Below are 14,342 nucleotides of genomic sequence, written 5' to 3'. Positions count from 1 at the left end.
AATGTAGGTGCATAAAATAAATTTGATGAGCAAAAAAAAAAAAAAATGTCAATATGAAACTTCTATATTTAATGTCAAGACTTGCACTTTAAACCTTATTAATAGTTAATATATTTATATTTTAGGCGCTGTTCAATCAAATTGTGTGAAATTAATTAAACTGCGGACAGTGATTTGACACATAAAATATGTGCTGTAATGTGTCACTGAGTACACTAGAATTTCTATAGATCATAATGAAATAAAATACTAAAAAAATTTCCGCCAATGGACTTAAGGTGTTTGCATTGTGTAAATAAATAAAGTATGCGTTTAAGAGTGACTTGGCACGAGCGTCCAAAGGCGACCAATTGTGGAGGTGGCGTGTTGCATGTTGTGTTATGGAAATAACTCCAAGTCTGAATCGAAGAGCCACTATGACGGTGCCATGTATCTACTGGTGGTGGTTTTCAAATGCGGAACAGGAGCGTGTGTATGTGTACGAAGGGGTCGTAGCGAATCGTCGTAATAACACGACCACAGTGAGCGCCAGTATGAGTGTGTGTGTGTCATGCCACCCCTTGCCACTGCCACGCAACAGCGGGTAAGGCAACAGGCGCCGTTGGTGGTGAGACTTGCAGTGCGCGCGCATCCAATAATAATCACCCCTTCGAATAGGGTGACACCCACAGCGCGTACAGAGTGTCCGCTACAGGGTTGGTGGCATACGGGGGAGGGTACGACCGCAGCGTCTGCAACGGTGGCGATATAAGTGCTGGCCACCAAACATTTCCAAACGCACTCGCGTACCAAACACTCGATCTAGTCGCTTAGGTGCTCCTCTTCACGCTATCTCTTCTTTCTTTTTCTCTGTTTCTGTTATCTGTTCTTATTTAATTTTTTTTTTCTAACTAGAGACGATTTTATATTTTTCTACGTCCTATAACCCAAGTTCGTGTGTGCGTGTATAATTTTTCGTCTGTCGGGCACCCTTGTCTTCTGACTGTTGCCCCCTTGACGTACCTAAATTCTTACTTGTGGCGATTAGTTCTCGAATGAAGTTTGGCCATGCCCCGGTGTTTGATGCCGAAAAAGTGGAAAACGGCCGTGGCCAACGAATGCTCCTGGGACTACGACAGGCGGCCAGTGTCGCCGACAAGTAAAGGTGGCACACTACAGTGGGAACCACCGGTGGCCGTAATCCTTCAACATCATCACCAACCGGCGATGCCACCACCGCCACCGCATCATCATCACGCATGGGGACCTTCGAGCCCACCAGCAGGAGCTACAGCACCAAGTCCACCTCCTTGTTGTACAGGCACAGCTTTTCACTACCTAACAGGTACACTATTAAAAAATACTTTTTTTTTTTTTTAATACGTGTATAGTCAAAAAAAAAAATATTAATAATATAATTCTTAGTTAATTCATATCGATGAAGTAAATATTACAGTTAAAAATTCTAAGCACTATATTTGACGAGTAATTGACAATTGTTCTTTATAATTAATTGTGAAATACTATTTAAAACCGTTTGCAAACAACTTCTATTTAACTAATTATTAATTTGACATTTTTTTTTTTAATGAATATAGACTGTTTTAAGTTTAAATAATTGCCAAATGGATTTTCATGTTGAGTTTAACAAGTATTTAATTTTGACTTTATCAAATTATTTTTATAGTATTCATATTTAAATTATCTAATAGATAATATCTATGCATAACTTACGTAACGTGCGATACTTAAAGTAGGTAGTAAATTATTTTCTGTGATTAATGCAGAAATCTAATAATCTACAGCTAAATATTTGATTGATTAACAATCAGTAAGTGTTAAAACGTTATGAATTATCACGTTACATTATTACGACACTATAGTAGTTTACTACACATACAGTGTAATTAATTAATGATTTTTTCATAAAAATGTACAAATTAAAATTTGATTTTATTTTTATGAACTAAGGCAAATATTGTCGTACGAAAAAACGATTTCTAAGTACATTTTAGTGGTAAATGCGAACCTACTATTTTTAATACTAAACGGAGAACGGTCTAAATAAAATATCGGCTGGTCGATTACCAGTCATGTAATATTACAATAATCTTGGTCATTACCAGGGTTGATGAGAATAAATGAAATTTTAACGTGTAAATTTTCACGAATAAATGATGATTTAACGAAAAAATGGGAAATAGTGTTCTTAATAAATCGTACTGTAAATTACACAATGATCTGACTTTGGGATAAAAAACAACCATGAAATTGAGTGGAAAAAAAATACGCGTCGGTGGGCCTGAATTGAAGTTTATTGTTTTAAACGTCTCATTTCCATAATTATCGTCTGTTTGCGGTATACTCATATCTTACGTCGTGTTAAGTGTATGTTTTTATTGTTGACAAACCGTTTATTGTGTTGGTGGTGGTGACGACGAGTGCCGCCATTTGGCAACAGTATAATAGAACGTTAGCAATGAAAATCGAATCCCAAGCTCAGCGAGGCCTACCCAGTGTAACACCTCGAATAAATGATAACATTACGAGGCCATCGTAAAATGGTTCTGCCCCTATAAATCGCTGCTTTAAACGGTTCAAAATCATAATGGTAATAACAACAATATGACTATACACTGATGACGATGCAATAAGTTTTCCCTTCTGGCCGTTGCCATTTTCCAAGTCTACGTCGGCTTAATAATAAACCCCGTCGCCTACCTGCCAACGTACAACTGGGCCGCAAAATTATGGACACTAAAATTGCACAGTGCGCCTCTACTCGGTTATCGTAGCAGGTTTCGAAATGATTTTTACATCTATGTGTTCGCTATTTTTTTTTTTACCCTCAACGTTTAATGGCACCATTAAGGATTTCCCCATACGCCAGAGAATAATAATAAAAACAAATTAGCCGAAATTACCACCGAGGCATCTAAAATAATACATACTGCTTATCATAATATTATAATAATTTATACAATAATAGTGTGGCGGTGATTTTAATTTTACGCCAACTTTTATTATTATAAATCTCGTGTACGGAACATTTCGTTTCAGACTTTAAACAAATTTTTATTACAACAAATACCTCTTTAACGTGTGCTTTTAAATTAAACAATTCGGTCAAAATGAATTTTATGGTATAACTGCGAGTTTATTATGCAACTAGTCCGTGTAATAAAACCATCTCCAAAATAACTAACTAATGTTAAACTTTTTAATTTATTAATGTATTCTAAAAGGTTCAACTAATTCTTTTATTAAACGTCACTTACATTACATAAACTTTACGTTTACATCAGCTCCTTTGTTAATCAAAAGTTAGAGCAAATCAATTAACCTCGAAAGGTAAATATCATCTAAATGCGCTTCAACCACTCGCGTTTCTCGAAAATGATAAATTAAAAACCACATGTTTACATTTACTTCATTTTGTCGTATAGTTTCCGACGTCATTTCAAATGTTTTTTCTAATTACATTTTTTTATCGCTCAATTGAAATTATATTTATTTTAAACGTCTCGTAAATTGTTTACTACTTTTCTCGAGACGAAAAATACGTCTATAGGAAAATAAAGCTTATTTTATAAATCGGCGAGATGTTAAATATAAATAAAGCAAATATTGGGACATCGTCTAGAAAAAATAACCTTCCCGTCGAATCGTCATCGCGCCTTACACGCCGTTAAGTATGGTCCAATCATTCGTTCAAACGTTTTTCTATTAGTATTTATCAAAGGTCTGTGAGACGATGGCGATTTCAGAGGAAAATTCATTTTCTAGACTGTATCCGAGTATCTACTCGATTCGCTGTACTTTGTCTTCTCGTGGACCATTATATATACGCCAATAAGTTTATCTCGGCGGAGAATGTCAGCACTGATTGTTATTGGTTTGCCTCGAAACCATTGTTTTGTAAAGGATAATCCAATCATATTATGAAATGGTAATAATTTTCAAAATGGTTTTGACTGTTGACCGTGTGGATTTGACGCGATGATAGTGTAGTTTACCGACCGCATTAGCTAATGGATTCTTTCTGAGGCGCAAGTCGAACGATCGAAGCGGAAGAATCGCCAGGATACGTCAGAGCAGAAGAGATAACATTGATGTCCGTATACATATTATTATTATTATTATTATTATATACACAGTGAACGGTTCACTGCAATGCACATGATTTAGGCCTGAGCCATTATACGCGGAATGGGAGCTGTCTACCGTCATGTCCGATATATTTCCTATTCCCATAACTCTCGTACTATTATTGTTTTTTACGACTGAAAAACACAGGGAATTTTTTTTTTTTTTAATATCTCGATGCCATTTTTATTCGTTTTATTGATCCGTTCTGTTAGATCCATTGGAAACGGTATCAATATTAACAACAGTTTGAACGTGAAATATATTTGCCTGACAAAGGATTAAAAATTAGATATTTTGCCTATTGTGCGATCATAAAAAACGAAGGGTCATCTACCGAGGCATTGTTCGAAATGAGAGGAACTGGTTTTTTTTTTTATGTCACGGTCCATAGGGACACGCGCACGGCTTTTATGCGCTTGTTGCACTCGACCCGGTTTGAGAGCAACAGCTGGTTGATCTCGCCTATTAAGTGAAACCCACTGTGTGTATAGTGTACGAACTTTATCGGAGGGTCGTGAATCCGAAGCAAAAAAAAAAATTGGGTCCTGGGGGGAGACGACCGGGAGCACCTGGCACGCGACCACCGGAACAATATATATGTATGAATTATTATATTATTTAATAAACAATGCGCAGCTGGACAACTGGTTGGCCGTGTAACGGGAGCTGTATGCTACCCCACGTGTTGTTGGTAACGGGGGCGCACCGGTTCGTCTGCGTACGGAGGGGACCGTTAGTGCAAAAACGAGACTTCTATTATTAAACGCGAGCACCGGTGCGGAGGATGTTGTTTGGCCAGACGTTGTATTCCGGACACGTGCAAATCTCCAAAGGGTCTGCGCGTCCGACAGTGATGCGAGTCGGTCAGTCAGACAAGTCACGACCGCGGGACCCTTTTGGAAATTATCCGTCTGGAGATTATTCTAGAGACTCGCCCGACGATAATAATAACAGCTTATGAACTCGAGGGTCTTGCGGCGCCCTAAACCGGAGGTCGGTGAAAAACGGTAATGTCCGTCGTCCTGTTAACTCGCAGCTAAATAAAAGTTAATAACTTCACGACGGGCAAAAATAACATGTTACCCGGACAACGTCAACCCCAAGCGCACTTTGTTGAATAATTAAGCCCGTCGGTAGAAAAAAATTAAACACACCGACAAAATACATATTATTATAATAGATTACAACATGCGTCATAATTATTAAAAAAACAAAACAAAGTATTATCGTTGAACGTTTGAGACACATGTTGATAATAATACGGTGGCGTGCCGGAAAATCATACGTTTACTGGATTACACAATCAAAGCGACTTTTTCGAATGAAATAAAAAATTCAAGTTGCGAGCTCTTTGAAGTTCCACATAATGTTACGTTATAATATACTGTTGGGCGATTGCAAATGACAATCTCTTCTATGTTATTGCGCAAATAAAATATAAGTTTTACTTGCCCGAGGCACCGACCGACGTGTAAACACACCGAGGAGTACATAAGCTGTATAAAGAGGGGCGATAAGGAGGAGGGAAACCCAAGAGAGTCACGGGCCATTTATACGCCGGATTATTTGGCTATGACATTTTTACGTTTGCCAAAGGTCACCCTGGATGGCCTTATACACAATAATAATACATAATAATATTACTACTATATAGACGTTGTTTATGGAGCCATTTTATAAGTATAACGCGAGTACAACGGGGCCGGGCCGCGTATTATAAAACATTTTCTTCCTCCGGGGACTGCAAGAGGGGCGGGGGTACAAATAAAAATAAGAAATGGGAAAAATTGTTGTCTGCGTTTAGAGCAATTTAAAAACGAGACACAGACATGCTGAAAGTGACGGGCGGAGAGATGATCGGTGTGCATATGGAGGGTGGAGTACATATACGGGTTTTCTCTCGGGCAATCTAGAAAAACAAGATTTGCTCTTCCCATACCTTTTGCATCCCTCTGTCCGGTGAATTTATATAGAAAGTTTTTTCCCTCTGCGCGTACTCTCCCTGCTAACTTCACCCGCCACTCTTATTTATACTTTAAATAGGTCTCTGGCAAAAACAGCGATTTTTCTTTTTCCATTCTCTATCTTTAAACTCCCCGAATGGCCATAATTGAAAGTCTTAGAGGTGACACTGTATATATTAAACCGTGTAAAAAGTTTTAAATTTCTTTTGCTTCCTCGCCAGAACTAGACGTGCATCACTCCAAACTGATTTTTCTCATTTCATCCGGATAATATTAAAATTATCCGTTGTATATATCGAGCGTCTGTACATTCATAATATCACTGCGTTTTTTATTTATTTTTTATCGGTCATGTCTCCGACGCAAAGCAGGCTATACATCACAGGGCCACCGACGTAACGATTCAACAACAACAATAATTATTATTAAAGTTTGATTTCTAAAGAGTATATACGCGTTAGCATGGTCGTGTATTCACGCGTTATAATATCGTACAAGCACTGATAATACACTTTTCCCATTCGCAACATATTGTGCTAGGACAGATAGTGACGTGACCGTAGGACACTATAAATCAACGGTAAAAAATCCAACTCCTTTCTTTTTCGCACTGATACCATACCAGCTCCAATAAATATTCACGGCGAATCTTGACGGAAAAGTACTGTTAATTTGAATGGTATACAGACGGCAACGAGTGACTCGAAGGACCTGATAGTAACTAATCACTAACAGTAATGTTCATAAGTAAACATTATAAATCATAAATAATTTGCCAGTTGAATAAGTCATTTGATTGTATAATTATTATATAGTTCATGTATTCTTGTGTTTAGTTTCAATTAAAAATACTCGTAAAGTTTATTTGGCGAAAAAATATTACTAAAATTTCTCCGCTTTAATTAAAATTATTGTTTTCTATATGTGACGTGTCTCGATTGAAAATTAAAATGTCTATACACAGAAAAAAATATGCAACTCATTTATTCCCAAATAATCTTTCTAAATGATATCATTATTTGAAAATAATCAAAATATAATGCAGTTATCTATTAGAATTATGTTTAGAAAACTATAAAACGTAAATAAAACACATTATCATAGACAGGTAATGAAAATTCTAAAAAAAGGTTCTCTTTAGTTTGTTTTGTCTATAACGGTGTGGTTGCTTATCAGTTAACTCATCCACCTCGTCTACAGTAATGCGACTATCGATAATTTTTTGTTATTCCTTTAATATTGTGAGACTCCCAAAAATGATGTGACGGGTCATAACCTCACATGTTGAGTTCTTTCCACTTGTTGGTCATATGTTTCCGTGTAGTACCCAGCGATTTCTGAGCGCTGTAACACCTCTGTAGATCAACTGAGATCCATCGATGATATTCGCGATGATTCGATGATAACGCCGAGCAGTTATTGTTCTTACATCGGTCTCTTCATCACTTGTTCGTCTTTGTCTCTTTATTCCTTCGACGTACTACGGTTTTTTCAACGCTGCCGATCTCCATGATGTTTAGCAACAATCACAAGTTTTCACAAAGAGGTAATACTACTAATGAATTTCAGTAGTAATTAATGTAAATATTTTACCATAATAAAATATTACAGTAATATTTTTAAAATTAATTTTGCTTTAATTTTATTAATTTTTATTTTTAATCAACTCTTTTAAATATTTAATTATTGCTGTTGTAAGGATTTAAGGGTGGACAGGCGTCGTTGTCGGTCTGTAAACAATCAATTAAAATGATTATTTAACGAAGAGCGCTCGGATATTTTTTTGCTTTCTGTTGTTCTATTAACAGCAGTGTTCGTTGATGGATTTATCGGTTTTATGTAAACAACACAAAAAATATATATCTGCTACAGCTAGCTTAAATAAAAAAATCCACAGTTAATATAATTATACCGCCAATGTGTTTATAATTGGGAGGGCAACTACTGCATAAGTAATGATTTTGTAGTTTTCCTTAGCAGACTGATTAAGTTTTTGTGCCGCCTTAGCTTTTACTAATTTGATTTATACGGATGCGGTTGACAGAGGGTGTACTCGTAGTATTTGTTAGAAAATAATTTACTTAGGCATGTTCACATTAATAAATAATTTTTATATTAGATTTTATTTTGCAGTCCGTTTCTGTTGGGTATCTTAGTAGGAATAAAATTATTCTCTACGATTATACGCCGACCGACAGACGGGCGCCCTGCTCGCCTTTCCGTTTGTCATTTGCTTTCCCTTCGTCTCTTCTTTACTTGATTGACGGCCATTAAAAATCTTCGATTACACAACGATAACGGCGAGTCAGAAATGTACAGACAATAACCCAAACATAATCAACCGTTCACTGTTGCTTTTTTATTTCTTGTTTTACTGTCAAAGAGCAAAATCGTTATCGATTTTCTTCTAATGATCATGTTGCGTTTTATTTTAGAAAAACTAAATGTCTAAAATGTTATTATTGCTAATTAAAAACCTAACATGATTAACCCAAATATTTTCCATTATTTAATTCAGTTTCTAGTATACGTTCGAAATTACATCATTGTAAAACATCTATAAATTTAGCATTTGTTTTTTTTTTATTCTAGTCTTGTATACGGCCTAATATTCTTTCTCTTTTAGATTTCTGGATTAATGTTATTTTGTTTCACCACTTTTCTATTGTGCAATCGCCGGGCTTTTATATAAAGTTAAATTATTAACCAATTCGCATTGGAGGAGATCACGGGTATTGCAAATTACAACATAATTAATAAAAATAAAAACATTTTCATTTTAAATAGTTGATTCACTTATCGCGTTTCTCTGATATCAACTTTTGCGTACGTAATTATGTATTATCTTTTATTATACAGTAGCACATTCAGATATGCCTCTGTGCCCTCTTTCAATTTTTTCAAGTTAATATTCTTTAAATGGATATATTACAATAAGTTATTGTAAAACTAACTTACTTAAAATTTTTAACGAGATAAAAATAAGTTTATGATTACGTAAGTATGAGTATCAAATTAAATGTGTACTTCAATAAGTTCAGAATAATATTATTATGAGCATTATGTGCATTCAATATGATAACTTTACAGTTAAAACTTTTTGCTAACCTATATTGTTTAAAATAGTATATATTACTTATTGTAATTTAAATTATTATCAACTTATAATTAATGTGTGCATGGGATACAGGGGTTGGGGGGGGGGTTGAAATATCCAAAATCTGCTCTTAATGTCTTAAATTATATTATACAGAGTGAACCCATTCTAACTGACGACTCTTAAAACTTTTGATACAAATAATATTTCGTTGTGATTTTTTTTTCTTAATAATTTATTTATTCAAAGCTACGTTAAAATCATATTTTTAATTATAAAAATATAAAAAAAAATTTTTTTTACTTTTAAAATAGCCAGTTTTTAACACTCTTACAAAAATGATTGCTGAGTCGATAATAATTGTAGAATGAGTAATTATTGAGTTACAAACATTTTAATACACTGATAGGGTTTGATGTGCGGGTGCGTACAGCTCTTTCTAATGTTTATATAAAACGTATACTTCGCCTGAGTTTCGTTATATTTGTGACTCAGTAATTCTATGTCATAAAATTGTTATCGACCCATTAATCATTTATGTAAAAAAATAAATTATATTTTATAATTTTAAAGTCAAAAAAAAATATAAAACGTTCGATTTTAACGTAGTCTATGAATACATAAATTATTAAAAAAACCACGACGAAATATTATTTGTTATCAAAAGTTAAAAGAATTGTCAATTAAATGTGGTTTACTCTGTACTTATTTAAGTCTTTAATTTGACATTATAGTTGCTTATACGCTAAAAATAATAACGGGTAAATGACACTAGTGAAGCCAGAAAAGTGATCTTCAGATTATATTAACATAAATATAGCACTCATAGTTTTTAACACTTTATAGTATTCTCTAAAGTTTTGTGAAAATAAGCTTTTAGTTTAAAAGAAATGCAAGTGTTATAATACTCGGTGGGCGGTCGAAATTATTCGGAAATGAAAAATAGATTATGAATACTCTCACCTCGTTGTAAAAACTACTTAAGAAGATTTATAAAGAGTATTTTTTTTTTACTAAAATACTCTATTTGGAATTGTACAAATATTAATATTTTACTATTTTCAAACTATATGAATAAATCTTGTGGAGTTTTTCTATTAAAGTGATAATATAAAAATGTTTTAAAAACAAATATTTTCGCATATATCTCGTAAATATTTTCGAAAACTATTATTATTATTATTATTATTATTATAAGACTGATTATTATTATGTTTGAACGTATCAATTATTTAGTTATTGAAAATAATTTCGGATTTTAATTATTTATTAACCTTTGAATGTAATTTATTAAAAAAATAATTGTTTGTTTTTCTAGAGTATGCGGGAAGTGTAAAAAATGAATATTCGACATTAACCGACGCACAAACTCCATCTCCAGCTGAAGTGCCGCCTTCCCAAGACTCTCCTGTCGCCATCGCTGGTACTCCAGCTCCACCGCCTCTCTTGACTGTTTTCCAATACCAAAGACCGCGCACTTACACCAGTACGGGGATAGCGTTATCTCTACCGCCCAAGAAAAAAGACATTTACCGGCCATATTCTTTGGACGATCACAAGCCTAAATGGTCCAGACCCGAAGAAGACATAAACGCTGCGCAAGCCATACTTGACCTGAGCGCGTCCACTCCGCCATCCGTGAATAGTCAACAGCAACGAACCACCGTGACGGCTGTAATACCGCAGGCTCCGCTGCCGCAAGCACAGCCACTGCCACAACCACAGCTCCAGCCGACGTCGGATCCGCCAGCGCCCCAAAGGACAACGACCACTACGGGCAAAACCGTTGCATACACATACGAGGCGTTTTTCGTCAGCGACGGTCGGTCTAAACGCAAGTCCTCTGTATCCGGCGACGAGTGCGGCGTGGAAAAGACCAATTCTGTGGCGACCAGCGCAGGTACAAATGCCGCGGCCGTCGGAGGTCGATCAAAGTACACGTGTTCCGAGTGCGGCAAGCGGTACGCCACGTCGTCCAACCTGTCGAGGCACAAGCAGACGCATCGCAGTCTAGACTCTCAGTCGGCCAAGCGCTGCAACGTGTGTGGTAAACCCTACGTCAGCATGCCGGCGTTGGCCATGCACCAACTCACCCATAAATTGACGCACGCTTGTGATGTTTGTGGCAAAATGTTCAGTCGGCCTTGGCTGTTGCAGGGCCACCTTCGGTCGCACACCGGCGAGAAGCCTTACGGTTGCGCACACTGTGGCAAAGCGTTCGCCGACAGGTCCAACCTGAGGGCTCACATGCAAACGCACTCGGGCGACAAAAACTTTGCGTGTCCCCGATGTTTCAAGTCGTTTGCCCTAAAGTCGTACCTCAACAAACACTTGGAGTCGGCGTGTCTGCCAGTTTCTTCGACCGCCGGCCAGTGTTCGGTCACACCGCCACCCCCTCCACCAGCCGTGCATCATCACCACCATGTGGCCGCCGCTTCATCGGAAATCACCAACCTCAACTTACTGCGTCCTACGGTACTACACACAGTCTAAACATATCCTCGTCCGTTTCCATCGAATATTTATCGTTTTCAGTTAATCATGTGTACTTAATTGTAGTTATCTTTTTATACAACTATTCTGGTCAAATATTAATAGTCAATTTCAAAACTATGTCTTTAATGGAACTAATTGATTAATTTTAAAATAGTCTATTATTAATTTAAGGTAATAACATGACATATTGATTGTAATCGCAAACATACACAGTCGAACAATTACTACGGACACTAGTCACATTTTCTAGTCAATTCAGAATAAAAAAAAAAAACAATTCAAACGCATGGTATTAGGTTATTAGTGAATACAAGATGTAACGATAATACAATGTTTTATCTGCGAATGGGTGTGCAATATGCGTGTGCATCGTTCGGGCACGCTAAAAAAGTCTGATGCCGTTTTATTAATTTAAATGACATTTTTATTTTTTGTATTTATATTACATAAATTTAGACTGGTTTATTTTTTAATAAAAATTATTACTATTATTCTTTTCTCCATATTATATTATTATTAGCGTCATTAGACAATTATTATATTTTGCATGAAATCAAGTGTTTTATTTTTGAACGTCAAAGGAATAATTATTTTTATTAGTTTTGTCGGGAAAATATAACGTGCGGTTGGTTCCTATGTGATTTAACTTTGGTCTGTCCTTCGTAGCCAACACTATTATGACGTGTTCACGCCGACGATTAATTCACATTGTTGTGTAGGTTGCATTTTATTTTTTATTTTCATATTCGAATGCAATACAATTTTCCTTTACTGAGAAAATGTATACTTCAGAGTGTGCGGTCTAGTCACTTGTTTAGGTTTAGTTGATTAATAATTATATACCGATAGTTAGTAATGGTATTTAATGAGAGATCTCAAAACATAGAAGAAAAAAAAATGGTCAAATCATTTTTCTTTTGTAAATAATAATATTTGAAATTACAAAAATTAAATTATATTTATAGATAAACTAAATGACAAAGATGTAAAACATATATAAATGAGCCGGTGAAGTATTTTGTAGTGAATTGGATCCTTTGATGTCTAGACATATTTGACTTATTATTTTAATTAGACGGAAGTGATTAGAGTACAAAAACTGAAACACCAAAAAACATTTAATTTTTTTTTTTTTTAGCGTAAAAGTAAAAATAATTTATTAATAAGACATAGTAAAAAAAAAGTAATAATAAAAAAAATAATAACACGTATAATAAAATGTAATAATTTTTTTTGTCTGCTCAATGGTAAATTATTTATATTGAATATTTTAATAATTGATATAGACAACGTTGTTTGTTTAAATTTTATGACTTAAAATTGTCACTAGACTTATATTTGTCCCGTTTTCATTATTATTACAATAATTATTTTAATGAAGAAATTTATAAATAATATTTTAAGTACGTATTCGACAAGCAATAAACTTGTAGGGGGTACAACGGGGGCCAAAATATGTCAAACGGTTCCCGTGTGTCTCTGGTAGAGAGCGTAGAGCAATAATAATGTACTTGTGAAATCTATAGCAATACTTTATTGTGTATATTTTAATTTTTTTTTTATGTTATAGATGTTTAGAATAAATTTATATAGCTCAATGTGTACCTATTATAACGTAGATAGCGTTGATGTTAATAAGTAAATTATTTTGATTTTATTGTAAATAATTTTTATTAAACCTAAAAAAAATTTAATTGGGGTTAGACGCGCGCTGGCCGTTATTTTTATTATTATTATTTTTTTTAATTAATTAAATGTTGAAAGAAAAACACATAGTGGCCTTGAAGAATTTGACGTTTCTTAGATTTAAAATAACCTATACACATTAAAATGTAACATGTGTACGGATAAATGTATGTAAGAGAAACAAATACCGTATTTGTATTATTAAATACTTATGTAATAATTGGCGCTATACAATATCGTGGCCGTCATATTATATTTTATTTGTTTGATTACATAATGTTTTTTACGTGGAGTCAGACGTACGCATATTATATACTTAGTGTATACTATCATAAAAGAAAAACTGTTAAATTCTCACCGTTAAATAGCTTTAAACATTTTGTAAGATCAAAAACGCAGTAGTTTTGCTCAATATTAATAAATATGTAGTGTTTTAATAAAAAAGTATTATTATTATTAAGTGAAAATATTTATCATCATATTGAAGTAATACATTGTAATAGATGTAATTGTCAGATTATTATTATTTTATATTTAAATAGCAGTTAATAGCGCGAAGATCGTGTGTTTTCTGATTTTGTAGCGTTGGAATAATATTAATAATAATGATTATTACTATTATTATTATTATTATTATTATTATTGTATATTTTCATAAATAAAAATTATTACATAGTTTTAAACTGATGCCTTTTCATTATTATATTCTAGTTAAGTTAATCTTAAAGCATTAAAAACGTTCCAAAAATGGAAAAACACTTGACAGCATCATGCAGTGTTTACTTGTTTTGAAATTTGGCGAAATAGCAGCAAAGTGTTATTGTCAGTAGTCGAAAGGACACTACTAGACTGTTATAATACTTACATAGTGTATACTGAACATTATTTCCATTATTAGATTGTCCAATAAACCTCTTGAAAAATTGCTTGTTCTAGGTTTTCTTTACTTTTAATTGTGTTATTAAAATAAA

At 34.3% G+C, this 14,342-nt stretch overlaps 1 protein-coding gene across 2 annotated transcripts; it reads left to right on the top strand.

Annotated features, from left to right (window-relative positions):
* Window positions 1–712: 712 nt before the first annotated feature.
* LOC126903999 (transcriptional repressor scratch 2-like) lies at window positions 713–14,054 on the top strand. 2 transcript variants are annotated; one of them, XM_050682615.1, is made up of 2 exons: window positions 713–1,324; window positions 10,508–14,054. In XM_050682615.1, exons 1-2 carry the CDS (start codon window positions 1,048–1,050, stop codon window positions 11,680–11,682), a joined length of 1,452 nt encoding a protein of 483 aa, XP_050538572.1. In that variant the 5' UTR covers window positions 713–1,047; the 3' UTR covers window positions 11,683–14,054. The 2 variants fall into 2 exon arrangements, with proteins under 2 accessions (XP_050538572.1, XP_050538573.1); XM_050682616.1 differs by lacking the exon at window positions 713–1,324 and adding an exon at window positions 7,381–7,638.
* Window positions 14,055–14,342: the final 288 nt, after the last annotated feature.

Source organism: Daktulosphaira vitifoliae, unplaced genomic scaffold (genome assembly GCF_025091365.1).
Source record: "Daktulosphaira vitifoliae isolate Bord-2020 unplaced genomic scaffold, ASM2509136v1 Scaffold_4, whole genome shotgun sequence".
NCBI classification, from domain to species: Eukaryota; Metazoa; Arthropoda; class Insecta; order Hemiptera; family Phylloxeridae; genus Daktulosphaira; species Daktulosphaira vitifoliae.
Note: the sequence above shows the minus strand (reverse complement) of the source record. Positions and strands in the feature narration are given on the sequence as shown.